Source organism: Esox lucius, chromosome 15 (assembly GCF_011004845.1).
Source record: "Esox lucius isolate fEsoLuc1 chromosome 15, fEsoLuc1.pri, whole genome shotgun sequence".
Lineage (NCBI taxonomy): Eukaryota > Metazoa > Chordata > Actinopteri > Esociformes > Esocidae > Esox > Esox lucius.
Window position 1 is genome coordinate 22144911 of NC_047583.1, and position 15020 is coordinate 22159930.

The 15020-nt window shown below is 45.0% G+C and overlaps 2 protein-coding genes across 4 annotated transcripts in view; both read left to right on the forward strand.

The window, feature by feature from the left end:
* Positions 1 to 8971, forward strand: part of mpp5a (membrane protein, palmitoylated 5a (MAGUK p55 subfamily member 5)) — a 30579-nt gene extending 21608 nt beyond the window's left edge. For both annotated transcript variants that reach the window (XM_010897255.4, XM_010897256.4), the window contains 10 exons: positions 844 to 1052; positions 2717 to 2794; positions 3369 to 3515; positions 3813 to 4052; positions 4200 to 4383; positions 4466 to 4609; positions 5091 to 5258; positions 5510 to 5712; positions 5927 to 6037; positions 6196 to 8971. In XM_010897255.4, the coding sequence (XP_010895557.1) occupies positions 844 to 1052; positions 2717 to 2794; positions 3369 to 3515; positions 3813 to 4052; positions 4200 to 4383; positions 4466 to 4609; positions 5091 to 5258; positions 5510 to 5712; positions 5927 to 6037; positions 6196 to 6372 (1661 nt within the window). In that variant the 3' untranslated portion in view covers positions 6373 to 8971. The remainder of the gene's footprint in view (positions 1 to 843; positions 1053 to 2716; positions 2795 to 3368; positions 3516 to 3812; positions 4053 to 4199; positions 4384 to 4465; positions 4610 to 5090; positions 5259 to 5509; positions 5713 to 5926; positions 6038 to 6195) is intronic.
* Positions 8972 to 10337: 1366 nt separating this feature from the next.
* On the forward strand, positions 10338 to 14890 carry eif2s1a (eukaryotic translation initiation factor 2, subunit 1 alpha a). 2 transcript variants are annotated; one of them, XM_020054404.2, is made up of 8 exons: positions 10338 to 10353; positions 11566 to 11814; positions 12024 to 12103; positions 12279 to 12430; positions 13180 to 13286; positions 14208 to 14305; positions 14479 to 14622; positions 14740 to 14890. In XM_020054404.2, the coding sequence occupies exons 2-8, from the start codon at positions 11574 to 11576 to the stop codon at positions 14863 to 14865; spliced, it is 948 nt and encodes a 315-aa protein (XP_019909963.1). In that variant the 5' UTR covers positions 10338 to 10353; positions 11566 to 11573; the 3' UTR covers positions 14866 to 14890. The 2 variants fall into 2 exon arrangements, with proteins under 2 accessions (XP_019909963.1, XP_010895556.1); XM_010897254.4 differs by lacking the exon at positions 10338 to 10353 and adding an exon at positions 10887 to 11049.
* The last annotated feature ends 130 nt before the right edge of the window (positions 14891 to 15020 follow it).

The following is a 15020-nucleotide window of genomic DNA, read 5'->3' on the forward strand; positions in this document are numbered from 1 at the left end:
CGAGTTCATTGTTCATTGTTCTTGTTCCAGGTATATGCTTACAAATGAGACAGAAAACACACACACACACACACACACGCACGCACACACTTGCTACATTCTTCTGGTAAAGCTCTCTGAGGGAGTCCTGCTTTATTTCCACTTAATTCTCTGATGAGGGAGGCTGTTAGAGACTGAGATGGAGGGAGATGGGGTGTGAGTAAGGAGGAGGGGGTGGGGTGTGTTAGCATTCTTCAGACGGAAGGAGTTGGGGGGGGGGGGCAGGATGACGGTTAATTAAAAAGTATGTTACAAAACATTCTGACCCTGGCCGCTGGCTGTGTGGCTGTCTGTCCTCTCCTCTGTTTTCCACCCTCTTTTGTACTTTTCCTGCCCTGTGTTCTTGTATTGATCTACCACCGCTCCTGACGAGTTAATGAAGCATCCAAATGATCCAAGTCATATGGCCTAGACCAAACCTATGGAACTATAATGGAGAGAATAGAGGAGGTACATCAAATAGTCTGTGAAGTACTGACACTGCATCAGATGGCGTGTCACTAACCTCCCACTAAGATACTCCCATAACACACACACACACGCGCACACACACACCTCTCCTTATTGTGGTCTCGCTTAGACTGGACAGTTATGCCTTGGAGAAGGGTCCTGATTTTAGAGAGCGGGTAAGGTTTAAGAATGTTTTTTTTTCTTCAGATATTAATATCCTGTTTTGACAATAGGCCCTGTGTGAGTAGTTTTATTTAATGGTATGAATCTTGAACCGGTGTGTGGTGCATGTATATGGACAACCTCTGTAGACGGGATGTCTGACACCCTCTTCCTGTGTCTCACTGCCTGTAGAGTTGGAGGACCTTCTGATGTCCTTGAAGCAGATGCAGCACTGCCTGTCTGACGCCCAGAGCCAGGAGGATGTGGAGCTAGTCCTACAGCTGGTTCAGAAGACTGACTTCCAGAAGGCCTTCAACATCCACAACGCCGTGGCCCAGCACATGAACAGGCCCAGCCCGCCCTTCCCCCACACGGACCACGCTCAGAGCCTGGCCCAAGAGGTGAGTCCTGATCTGAAGTCAGTCTGGCCTTTTATGGTTAGAATTGCAAAGGTGAACTGATTGTAGATGTGTACTCACGGATCAACCTTTCCATCCAATGGTCTTTGGCTGAGAACCCGACTCTGACTAAATGAATCTAGAAAAGAAGGAAATGGGATGGGACACCAACATACACACTGGCCTGGCCAACTGGAGAGAGCGACCACTGGGAGGGTCTGACACAATTACACCAACACACACATGCACACCTAGATTCATACACACTCACAAGCAGTTAAGTATTGCTTGACACTTCAGCAGAACAAAGAACATTTTGCCTGCATTAGGTAGCCGACTAGCCATGAACGAAGTAGAAGTTCAGAGTTAGTCCACTCTTACAAGGTTTCTATTGGACTGAACCTCTTCAAAGTCCTAAATTACTTTTGGGATATTTTGTCCACCAATGAATCTTGGTTAAGAAGGAAGCCTATTCTTCCCAGAATCTCTGTAGTGTGAAAACCTGTTAATGAGCGACTCCGTAATAAGCGTGTTTATTGATGTTGTCCTGTTGGGTCTTCCCGTCCTGTCCATTCTGCCCCAGCAGCACACAGCAGCTCTTGTACTCCGCCCCATCATTAGAGCCCCAAATGAAACCCACTGACCTGGACGGGATCAGACGGGACACTCACAATGGGGTTTGTCTCTGTCTCTCTGCTGCCTGCTCCGTTATAGACCGACTCACTGACAGTTAGCCAAATCCACCAGGGTTATATTAATGAGGCTCAAGAAAATGGAGCAAAGCAGGGAGGAAATCCAAGAACCGCCCTGTGTGTTTATGCATGTGGAGGGATGATACTCCCCTGTTTACATGTAGACCTACACCAGTCGTGTCAAAGGCTCCCTCTTCCAAACTCCACTTGTGCCCTCCGACGGGAAAGGTTCAGTGGCCTCCCCATTGGCTGCTGTCGCTTCAGAATGTCCAGGTGTCCTGTCTGCCAGCCTCCCTGTGAACCACAGCCCCACTGTGTTCTCTAGTGTCTGCACCCAGGCTGAACCCCACCTCCACAGGCTCGGGGCTGAATGGGTTGACCAGGTCGACCTGGTTCCTGTGAGGTCAGCCCCTCCCTCCTGTGTGTGGGTGTGTAGAGGAGGAGGGGGTGTTGTGTTCATTTGGGCACCAAGTAGAAGAAAACAGAGGAGGGCCATTTGAACCCTTGCAACAACTGTCGTAGACACTGGACAACTTTTTCCATTGTCTTCCGCTGCATGCCCTGTTGAACGTATCCCAAGCTGAACCTGGGGGGCTGGGCTGGTTATTATGCTTTCACAGCCTGGGGCAGAGGGCCTTTCTGAGAACCCACTTAAGCTCTAAGAATAACGAACCTTTACTCCAAGGAGAACGTTGAAAGGCTTTGAGATCCACCCCATATCTACCCACATGGATGTAAACTGCATCTCATTATACAGTGTGCAGAGGTTTATCGGTGGACACCTGCGACAGCCCCCCCACCCCCCAACCCACCCACCTCTGTCACTGACTTTCCGGACATAAGTCCCTGTCTGTTATGATGTTCAAAGGCTCTGTACCTTTTGATCAGTTTCCTTGGTGTGTCAGAACAGGTGTGAATGATGAGACGTTTCAAGTTGACAGTGTCCCCCTCCCTGTGCTCTGCTGGGTTCCCCAGGTCCAGTTCATGGTTCAGAGCAGCCAACTCAAAGAGGGCCTGGAGCTGAACAGCCTGCTCTCTTCACCACATGTTCAGGTAAGGCCTCTGTGTATTAGCTGTGTAACTGGGTGTTAGTTAACCTGTCAGTGTGAAAGCTGTGTATCTGGGTAACTTGACTCTGTGCCAGTGAAGTACTGTCCTTGTAGAGTCTGTGTCCTGTCTCTGGACTGGGTTTGTTCAGGTTAGGACAGTGTTGGTTCAGCCGTTGAATCCATGTCTTTACAGAGGGATCTACACCAAAGCCCGTATCCACAAAGCCTCAGAGTAGGAGTGGTGATCCAGGATCTGTCCATATAGTCTTTCATCATGATTCAGATGTCAGAACAGTGATGGAGCACTACCTACTCTGAGGCGCTTGGTGAATATGGGGTCCAGATCTCTGGTATTTCTGATCCAGTTAACTCTCTCGTGAGTGTAGGAATGGCAGATATGGCCAAAGAATTATCATAATATATTCCTGAATTCTTTTGATACGATATGGAGGACGATATATTAACAAAGATTATCCTTCCTGTGGAGAAAAAACGGTGTGCCACGCCTGCAAACGTTCTAAACTGAACTGTGGTAGTTACCCCTGTAGGTCTGACTGCTGCTCCCTGTCCCTCCCCAGGCCGTGCTGCTGGCCCATGACGGTGTAGCGGAGCAGGAAATGCAGCTGGAGCCCCTGACCCCAGACGGCCCGTCTGAGACCCTCACCCAGTGGGGAGGGGAAACCGTCAAGATAGTTCGCATTGAGAAGGCCAGGGACATCCCACTGGTAAGACACAGCCTTTTAAATCACTGTGTTTTTGGAAGAACTCGACCATGTCATTGGGCGGCGATCATGTGACTGTTGTTCTCCATTAAATCCTTCAGCTTCATTGGGGAATGCTTGTGTACTTTTGCTTCTGCAGTAAAAACAACATTTTCAGAACATCATTTATTGAAGGTGCTGCTTCAACATTTAGTTGCAAGATTTCTTACTTTCAAACCAATGGTTTTTGCTTCGCACACATGAAAAAGCTATTTCCCTGAAATCACCTTTAACTAACATGGGTTTCTCTGTGTGCGTCAGGGTGCAACCGTGCGCAACGACATGGACAGCGTGATCATAAGCCGCATCGTGAAGGGCGGGGCAGCAGAGCGCAGCGGGCTGCTCCATGAAGGAGATGAGATCTTGGAGATCAACGGGGTGGAGATCCGGGGGAAGGATGTCAACGAGGTCTTCGACATCCTCGCCGACATGCACGGCAACCTGACCTTCGTCCTCATCCCCAGCCCCCAGACCAAACCCCCGCCCGTCAAGGAGACCGTGGTACGTACAGACACACCTTCTCGTCAGACCATTCCGCTCCTACCCTGGCCCAAGACTCCTGTTGACGTTTAATATGACCTGTGTCGATATGAACGGTCACTGGTTCCATGAGAAGAAGGTCAAGTGGCGTTTCCTCTGTTCCGCCAGGTCCACGTGAAGGCTCACTTTGACTACGACCCATCTGACGACCCGTACGTGCCGTGCAGGGAGCTGGGCCTGTCCTTCCAGAAGGGAGACATCCTCCACATCATCAGCCAGGACGACCCCAACTGGTGGCAGGCCTACAGGGACGGGGACGAAGACAACCAGCCTCTGGCCGGGCTGGTCCCAGGTAAGCTCATACACAATGAGCCAAGTTTCAGGTCAGACACTTGGGGCAGAGGAGAGTGTAACGTGTATGTCGCCGAATGCAGGCAAGAGCTTCCAGCAGCAGAGGGAGGCCATGAAGCAGACTATCGAAGAAGACAAGGAGCCAGAGAAGTCAGGGAAGCTATGGTGTGCCAAGAAGAACAAGAAGAAGCGGAAGAAGCTCCTCTTCAACGGCAAGCAGAACGACGGTAAGGCCCGGTTGGCTGGAGGAAGGACCCTGTAACGTTGTCCTAACTCTGCCCTCACACCAGGCTGACCATGGAGATCATGGTAACTAAGATTTCTACAGACTGCAGATCCTAGATCAGCACTCCTGGTCTGAAAGGCTCGGTGGACACGGCCCTGCTAGCTGTGTGTCTCCACTTCTGGAATGTGCCAACTCTGCTTGATATAATGCTTATGCACATGGAACTGCTCACACTTACTCTTCCCCTATCATCACAGTATTGAATGATAGTTGTATCTCTTAGGGTGGCTAAAATGTTTCAGCCTCAGCAAGAAAAAACAGTCATGTTTAGATTAGTCACTATCGCGTTGAGGCAACGTACCGGCAACGTTGGCATTGTCATGACCCCAACATGTAGTTGAAAAGCTTTTTCAGCTCTACTCAATGCCTCCTTTTCCCAACATGTGACCGCTGTTTAAAAATAATCTCTCTGCTCCTCCCAGACTATGACAACGAGGAGATCCTGACCTATGAAGAGATGGCTCTCTACCACCAGCCAGCCAATCGCAAGCGTCCAATCGCCCTGATTGGTCCACCCAACTGTGGGCAGAACGAGCTGAGACAGAGGCTGCTGTCCAGCGAGCCGGACAGATTTGGGGGCGCTGTCCCACGTAAGTGTGACCCTGCTTTGTAATGTAGAATGTGTGTACTCCATTATGTAAAGGTTAATACTCCCCACCTGTTTGTCCCTCTAAGAAGGCTTCATATTTCAGACTTGTTCATTTCCCATGTTATGAGGAGGATGCATGCAGGTGCTCCGTAGTTAATATTTAACAGGTTTTCAAAGAGCGCATCAATTAGGGCTGAGCATTTCAGGGATCTAACGATTGTGCACACTGTCGATCCCAAAACGGACTTCCAGACACGACTCGGAACCGGCGTGACGTGGAGGTGAATGGGAGGGACTACCACTTCGTCTCCCGCCAGGCCTTCGACATGGACGCCGCCGCCGGGAAGTTCATCGAGTCGGGAGAGTTCGAGAAGAACCTGTACGGGACCAGCACCGACTCGGTTCGCCAGCTCATCAACACGGGCAAGATCTGCCTGCTCTGTCTTCACACGCAGGTAGGATGTGGGGGGAGGGAGGGAGGCGGGGGTGGTGACGACATCCGTGCTTGGTATATACTGTTGAGGGGAAGTGATGGGGATATACAGTGGTCAGGAGGTTTCAGACAGGGATTGGAAGACGGACAGGTAAAATAAGGGGAACACAGGGCACCAGATCGCTTGTTGCTACAGCTGCCATGTCTAACCGCGTACTCTCCTCTCCTCCTCCCAGTCCTTAAAGACTCTGCGCAGCTCAGACCTGAAGCCTTACATCATTTTCATAGCTCCGCCCTCCCAGGAACGACTGCGAGCCCTCCTGGCCAAGGAGAGCAAGAACCCAAAGGTAGTGAGTCATGTTGACACATCCGTTTCTTCATTCCGTTTGTATAGCCCCCGCAGTCCTGTCAGGGAGACCTGAACTGTTTCCGTTGCCTTAAAGCTAACGTGGTGAAATGTGTTGGTCCTTCCCACTCTTATCACCCGCCCGTTTCTATTCATAAGCCGGAGGAGCTGCGCGACATCATCGAGAAGGCCCGTGAGATGGAGCAGAACTTCGGCCACCTGTTCGACGCCGCTATCGTGAACACGGACCAGGACAAGGCCTATCAAGAGCTGCTGAGGCTCATCAACAAACTGGACACGGAGCCACAATGGGTCCCCTCTTCCTGGCTGCGCTGAGGGCCGGACCAGTGTCTCTCTCACACACACACACATACAACCTGACACCTGCATATGATGACACACACCGCTTGCCTGACTCAACACACTACTCCTTGGTTCAGTGATGTGACAAAGACCCTGGATTGTGGACAATAGTTGCCCAGGGAAGACGTATTAGCTGAACATTAGCCTTGACAATATTCTCCAACCAGAAACAGTGAGAGGCTTGTGGAAGTTCCTGAATCTATAATTCACTTAAAATGCTTCACTACTTAGGATGCTGGACAGAACTGAACTGAGCCAAGCTCGCCTGCCTGGAGGGGGGGGGATGATTGAAATATTGCTCTGATCATTTTTCTTCTGTCTTTTTTTCTTCTCTTTGCTGTATTTCTCTTGACTAAATGAACTATTCACATTCCATATGAAAAGTATGATAAGACTTGGCACTTGCTGGCAGAAATGGAGTTATTGCTCCCATCCTGCTTATGATACCTATTTATGATTGTAAATATATTTTTAAGACGGTTTCGATGATGAGTAAAATCCATAGCTTCTGTGATGTAACATCCAGTCAGCAAATGGCTCTCCTACAGAACACTACACTGGTAGTCGTTACCTCTGCTTTGCTGCTCGGTCAGATGTCGGTCTGCTCAGTAATGCCAAGCTGACGTCACTGGGGCATCGTCTTGTGGTGGCAACGAGTTGCTGCTGACCTCCCTAACAGCCTCTGGGAATGGGATCAGGCAACGGCTGGTATCGCTGTCATCGTGGATGTGATTTGCACACCTAAACGTCTGAGAGCAAATGGCACCCAGGAGTAGCATTACATTAGCGGCACAGGCAAGTTCAGTCAAGAGAGCCAAAACAGCAAACACTCTGGCAAGTTTGATCCAAAAGTGACCCAAAACAGCAAACCTTAACCCCACCTGTGGGACAAAAAAACTAAACTGCAATTTATTTTAAATGTTTCAATTGCTGTGTGAACAGGTGTGAACTTTATGGCAGTCAGAGGTATAGAGGTACTGGCATGGGTTCACTGGGTGAGGGATATTATTAAGACCTAAATGGCCAGGTGAAGGGAGTTAATTTAAGTCTTTTAATAGGAACTCATCTCACCTGGTGGACACAGACATGTACTGGTGAAGACTGGGCAGGTACTTTTATTTTGTATTTTTTACACCTCTGACTACTGCACAGGCTGAACTTAGAGATGCCTTTTAGCCACTGGTTCTGATCTGTTGGCCTTTTACACTGTTGGGCCAATCGAACCTATGCTGTGCTAGCTCAGAGTAGTGTGAATAAGGTTCTGGAGGAGAAATTAACCTTACCCCGCACCTCCACCCAAGCACTGTGGGTCGCACCTACATAGAAAGCTGGCCTATCCAGAATCACTGGATTTAAACCACCATTGATGATAATGAAGCGAGATTGTTAGGTATTTTTACAGTTATGAAACTAAAACCTTCAGGGGTAACTTTGTTTTTCTTGGTCTTCGTTTTCTCTATCTCAGTATTCATCATGCATTCTTCCTGTGCTACATTGTAGGAATGTGGCCATAGAAATGGAGTTCAGTTTCTATGAGACTTGTAACCAGCAGTATTTTATTCACAGAAAATGCTAAGGATTATCTGAGCACCGCTGTATGTGGGATTCTTTTAATAATCAATAGTTTATCAATACATTATTTGAAATTGAAGCATTTTCTAATCCACTGAAATGCATTATAAACCATCCAGCTATGCTGCCATTTTAATCCAATGGTTTTCACCACATGAGATTTTAAATGTGTGATTTTTCTTTTGGTCTCTGTTTTGGTTTTAGAGCTGTTATTGAAATGTTCATTTTACTCTTTGATCTGGGTCTGTGAAGTTGAACCGATACAAGCCTGAATGCTTTAGGAGCAGGGGAAATGGTTGGCCTATTATTATTTTTTTTTTATGTTTGTTTTTGCATGTGGTTTTTCTGTGATCATCAGTTTAAGTTTGCCCTTGATTAGAATGTCTGATTGTGTGTGTGTGTGTGTGAGTGCGCATGAGGGGCAGAACTGTCAGAACTTAAAATTCAAGCATTATCTCCAGTAGACATAATGGAAAATGGTCTTAACAATGATCCGTTTTACATGGTTACGCAGTTCCCGTGAATGTCGTGTTACTGAAGATAATGGTGCATTTTAACATTTGACATGTCTGCATTTGTAAGGTTCAAGGTAGATTGGTCAAGTACAGAGTATTGCAACTAAAGTATGTTCCCCCAGCCACTCTTCTGTTCCTCATTTCTTCTGGTTTGGAAACTAGAACCAGAACTGAGGTTTACTTAGTGTTCCACTGGTACCGTCTCCTGGACTTGCTCTGTACCAGCCTGATACCAGATCTGTTGGTGTTACTGGTCAAGGATCAGGCCTGCCCTGTCTATTGTATTATTATGATTTAAAAGGGAAAACAGATCGAAGATCAACACCCAATTCTGAGGTTTGGGAATTTATTCAGATCTGGTACCAGTCTAGTTCAATCCCTTCAGTATGTACAGTATACACAATGTAGATTTGAGCTGTTAACTGGAAGTAGAACTAATGAATGTAAAATTACTGTATTATTAAAAATCACCTTTTCTTTCTGAAGATGTTTATGTATGAATTATTCAAGTAAATCAAAAACGAGAGGAATGGAGGTAATGGAATTTCTTTCATTTCTTTGGCACTGTTTAAACAGATGCTGTAGAAGTTATAGGAATGTACAGTGATACAAGTTACTGCTTTGGGGCTACAGATTGATCCAGTGGGCTCACAATTTATGGGCTCTTCAATATCAGAACATATGTCTCATTTAAGACATTTTAATGTTATGATAATATCAATCTTTAAAGATCTGACTGCAATATTACAATTTCACACAGTGTATAAGTTTTAAAGCAAAGTGGATCCATTAAACGTTCATTAGTTTATTGAACTAGGGCCAGGCTTCTCAGATTTGGCAACAGCATCAAGTCGAGTCACTCCTTTTGGGGTATGAGGCCTACATTCATTCCCATGACCTTTCAAAATGCTCAGTTTGACACCGATGTAGCCATCTACCAGTATGTGTTAAATGGTTAAAAGGATGTACACTACCATTCAAAAGTTTCAGGTCACTTCATTTTTGCCTCATTTTTTAAAGAAAAGTACTTCTGTCCATTAAAATAACATGAAATATTGTGTAGACAATGTTGAAAATAACTATTATAGCTGGAGACTACTGGTTTTTAATTGAATATCTGCATAGGTGTACAGAGGTCCATAATCGGCAACCATGAGTCCTGTGTTCCAGTGGAATGTTGTTTGCTAATCCAAGTTTATCATTTTAAAAGGCTTATGTGACCATTAGAAAACCCTTAGGCAATTATGTTAGCACCGCTAAAAACTCAGATTACAGACTCAAAATGGCTAGAAACAAAGAACTTTCTTCTGAAACTCGTCAGTCTATTCTTGTTCTGAGAAATGAAGGCTTCCAAGCGAGAAATTGCCAAGAAACTGAAGATTTCGTACAACGATGTGTATTACCCCCTTCCCAGAACAGTACACACTGGCTCTAACCAGAAAAGATTGGGAGGCTCCGGTGCATGACTGAGAAAGAGGACAAATACATGAGCGTCTAGTTTCTGAGAAACAGATGCCTCACAGGTCCTCATCTGGCAGCTTCATTAAATAGTGCCCGCAAAGCGCCAGTCTCAACATCAACAGTGAAAAGGAGACTCTGGGATGTTGGCCTTCTAGGCAGGGTTGACAAGAAAAGGATGCATCTCAGAATGGCCAATAAAAAGAAACGATTAAGATGGGCAAAAAAACACCGACACGGTACAGAGTAAGATCTCTGCCTAGAAGGCCAGCAATGAAAATAAGTATTTCAAGAAAACCTGATCCAGATCGCACAGCACCTACGCAACGACTACTCTTCCAGTACAATGACCAAAGTACACAGCCAAGACCAAGCTGGAGCGGTTGTTGAGACAAGTCTGTCACTGTCCGTAAGTGGCTGTTTTTACGTCAATAAATTGTAAACAAAATGCCACCAAAGTGAAAGGGTCTGCAACGGGCCAAAGGATAAATGTTATCAGTCTCCAACTCTTTGGAAAGTTATTTCACTTATTTTAAAACACACATGGCGACACCTTGTGGATATATATAACACAGCTCAACTAATTCGAAATACTGATTGTATTTCTGTGGGACATGGCTAGAAAATTAAGTATTAAATAACTGCCACGTTAGCTATTACCGGTGACAACCATGTGCATCCCAAACGTTTTAGGCTGTTCAATGGTAAGATAGTGTTCATTTACACCTTGGTGCGGTGCAACATCGTGCTCTAGTCATTCATACCGATTTAACGACCACACGAATCTCGGGGGGATTAAAGTTAGCAAATTGGCAAGTCACGTTAATTCGCTCACCCATTGCAATGGACCGTTTTTTTAAATTTGGTTTTGTGTAGCTTAGTTACCAGGTGTGAAGTCTGGGTTCAATGTGAGCTTGTTCATTTAGACGTGACCCGTAATCTTCCAGTTCCGTTTCCGGGTTAGCTCACAAGTTCGCGCTTGCTGATGAAATAGTTAAATTGTAAATCTTTTCAACTGAAACGTATATTTTAATGTATGAACTTAGAATTAAAACATAAAAATAAGTACATCTCAAGTTTTGGATATAAGATCTAAATTCATAAGGTAAGTACAGCGTGTGGGTGTCAAGTTTTGAATGAATGAATGGAGGTGTCTGATGTGAAGAGAGTTAACGTTCAGCGAAGGGTACTACCTAGCTAGCTTACGTTAGGAACCGTATCCAGCTGTATCTCTTTTTAAGGTCTTCTTGATAGATATGGCTGAGATGTATCTAAAACGTAGTTGATTTCCTTCCCTAAATATGTAGACAGCGGTAACAAATTATTCATATTTTTAGAATCAGCAGTCACTGTGGCAGCTGTTTGCTACTGCTAGCTACCGTATCTACTGATACTACAGAAACAAGGATTCTCATCATTTAAATTATCATGTTTAATACGGAGTTAGCTACTAGTTCAGTTGAAATTGTTCTACCTTATGATAAATTACTCTATATCGATCTACATGTTGCAAGTATCTACTCTAGTGCAATTCCAGACGTCTGATAATATCCAGTATGATACAAAGAGAATACACCTCCTCAGCATTACATTCACTCATTTCATGATCTCTTACCTACAGAGCATAGGATGCCGTCTCTCAGCTGTCGATTCTACCAGCACAGGTTTCCAGAAGTGGAAGATGTGGTGATGGTCAACGTACGCTCTATCGCAGAGATGGGCGCCTATGTCAGCCTACTCGAGTACAACAACATAGAAGGCATGATCCTTCTTAGTGAGTTGTCTCGCAGACGTATACGCTCCATCAATAAACTAATCCGGATCGGACGCAATGAGTGTGTGGTTGTCATCCGAGTGGATAAGGAGAAGGGTGAGAGGAGAAATGCTTATCTGGTTGTCTTGTAGCCTGGTTACAGATCTGTCGATGCTGTTTTTGCCAACTTCTGTCACAGATGACAATAGGCTTTGGCAATACAGTACGAACATATCTGGGATCAGGCAAGTGGTCTTGTGCCCATTGTGATAAAGAGGTGCATGTTGCCATTGGTTCAGTGCCCTTCTCCTTTTATCTGTCTTTAGGCTACATTGATCTGTCCAAGAGAAGAGTTTCACCTGAAGAAGCAATCAAGTGTGAAGACAAATTCACCAAATCCAAAACAGTATGTTGTCAAATTCCTCACATCATGTCTATGATCCAGGTTCACTTGTCAGCTAGTACAATAAAATCTTTTTACCTGGGCTGAAAATGCAGACGGTCTGGTAAAGCTTTTTGGACTTCTAATTATATTTTCTCTCAAGCTAATCCTAGACTGTGTGTGTGTTCTGTAATGACAGGTGTACAGTATATTAAGGCATGTGGCTGAGGTTCTGGAGTACACCAAAGATGAGCAACTGGAGAGCCTGTTCACACGCACCGCCTGGGTGTTTGATGAGAAGTACAAGCGACCTGGTTACGGAGCCTACGATGTCTTCAAACAGGCTGTGGCGTGAGTATGGACATTCTGGTGGGGATTGGTTGATGGAATTCTCTTGTTATGATGATTGTCCATGAAAATATAACTATACATTGTTAGTTGTTCAAGAGTTTAAAGAGTTGAATCCATCAATTAAAGGTTCTCTGCTATTCAATCAAATCAATCAAATTTATTTATAAAGCCCTTTTTACAACAGCAGTTGTCACAAAGTGCTTTACAGAGACACCCGGCCTTAAACCCCAAGGAGCAAACAACAGTAGTGTTGAATTTCAGTGGCTAGGAAAAACTCCCTAAGAAGGCTGAATTTTAGGAAGAAACCTAGAGAGGACCCAGGCTCAGAGGGGTGACCAGTCCTCTTCTGGCTGTGCCGGGTGAGATATTAAAAGTCCAATTGGAATAAATAATACATTTCTCTGGGCTAAATCCAGAGGCTATTTGATTTTAGACTAGGTCAGAATTATGACCAGGTGGACAGGGACAGCAACGGGCCCCCCAAACCAGGTAATCCGCAGGTGTGGACCAGGACCACATCTCCTCCTAAAATTTAAAACTGGAGGAAACGAGAAAAGTTGGGAGTGCATTCCTCATATCCCCCATCACAATAATATAGCAGCGTAACACCTTGGAACTGAGACAGAAACTATTCTGTCCAAGAGAGACAATCCATGAATCAAGTGATTAGTGACTAATTTGTTTGGCCATAGCCTCGATTACCCCAGGATTGAGTGTGCTAATATGACTTGGGTGTTTTTGGTCAACAGGGACCCAGCCATTTTGGATTGTCTGGACTTGACAGAGGAGGAGAAGGCTGTCCTCATTGACAACATTAACAGAAGACTCACCCCACAGGCTGTCAAAATCAGGGCAGGTACGTACACTTAACGGTTCAGCCATAGAAAATGTATATACTAGAACTTGATTGGTCCGTCTGTGGCAAATTCAACTGATTAAACGTTCAATTGAAAGTTGCACACCTTTCTATATGAGGTCTCACACCTCACAGTATGTCAACTCAAAAATCAAGATATGTAGTCCAAGGATTTATAATAGAGTTGGAGAATCTGCTCACATCCAGCCGAACTGGCATCACCAAATGTAAATAAAAATGGAATGCAATGATTTGCAAATCATTTAAACCCTTTATTCAATATAAAAAAGTACAAATACTACATATCAAATGTAAAAACTGAGACTTGAAAAATATATGCCCACTTTGATGCCAGCAACATGTTTCAAAACAGAGGCAACAAAAGACTGTAAAAGTTGTGTAATGCAAAAAAAACTAAACCTGGTGGAATATCACACAACTAATTAGGTCAGTTGACAACAGGTCAGTAAAATGATTGAGTATTAAAAGATCATTCCAGAGGATGGGTCTGTCAAAAGTGAGGATGGGGAGGGGTTCACCACTCTGTGAAAGACTATATGGGCAACTTTTTTTAAATGTGTTGCTGGCATTAAATTTCCAAAAACAATAACATTTCTCAGTTTCAACATTTTACATGTTGTCTTTGTACTTTTTACAATAAAATATAGGGATAAATTATTTGCACATCATTGCATTCTGTTTTCATTTGCATTTTACGCAGCATCCCAACTTTTGTTTTTGTACGTGAGATATTTCAGTTTTTTATTTCCAATGAATTGGCACCGATTTCTTAATGTTTTTGCTTTGTGATCATGACTCAACAAAATACGTGGGTACGTGCACATTCTATTCACTGTAGTTCTATAGCATCACAGGAATGGCTTAGAATGATACCTGCGCCAATCTCCATTTCTCCCTCAGACATTGAGGTGGCCTGCTATGGCTATGAGGGGATTGATGCCGTTAAAGAAGCCCTGAGGGCAGGGCTGAAGTGTTCCACAGAGGCCATGCCCATCAAGGTAAATGACAACGACACGCGTTCTCTGGGCCCAGTTCAAACCTGGTCCTATACTAAAAAACATCCATTGAAAGTGACTAGGTCCTAGATTACTTCATCTGTCTGGGAAAGTCGCTCAATGTGTAACAGCAACGTAGTCCACTCCTTTCCCCTAAACCCATGTTTTTCTGATAGATTAATCTGATAGCCCCTCCACGCTACGTCATGACCACCACCACACTGGAGCGCACCGAAGGTCTCTCTGTTCTCAACCAGGCCATGGCAGTCATCAAAGAGAAGATCGAGGAGAAGAGAGGAGTCTTCAATGTCCAAATGGAGGTGAGCACAATATATTAAGGGGTTCAGTGGGTAGGGGGCCCTTAAAAGGGGAGGGGGTCAGTACATTGTGTATAGGGTCCATTTTATTGATGTTCTGTGTTTTTTCTTCCCCTGCAGGCAAAGGTTGTGACTGACACTGATGAGACAGAGTTGGCCCGCCAGCTGGAGCGACTGGAGAGGGAGAACGCTGAGGTGGACGGAGACGATGAGGATGGAGAGATGGAGGCCAAAGCAGAGGACTAAACAAGAAGAACACAGGGATTGGATACAAAAAGGAGACCAATAATACACAGTCCAGTGCCAGGATTCATTAGAATTTCAGAGGAGTGCTGATCTTGAATAATTTCTAGTCTGTGTGGTTCTATTCATAATGGTGTCCTAGATCAGCACTTCCACTC

Coding starts and splice junctions, on each gene's coding strand:
- eif2s1a (XM_020054404.2), top strand. CDS start 11,574: ATGCCGTCTCTCAGCTGTCGATTCTACCAGCACAGGTTTCCAGAAGTG. Junction 12,431..13,179: donor GTCTTCAAACAGGCTGTGGC/GTGAGTATGGAC, acceptor TTTGGTCAACAG/GGACCCAGCCATTTTGGATT. Junction 14,623..14,739: donor TCTTCAATGTCCAAATGGAG/GTGAGCACAATA, acceptor CTTCCCCTGCAG/GCAAAGGTTGTGACTGACAC.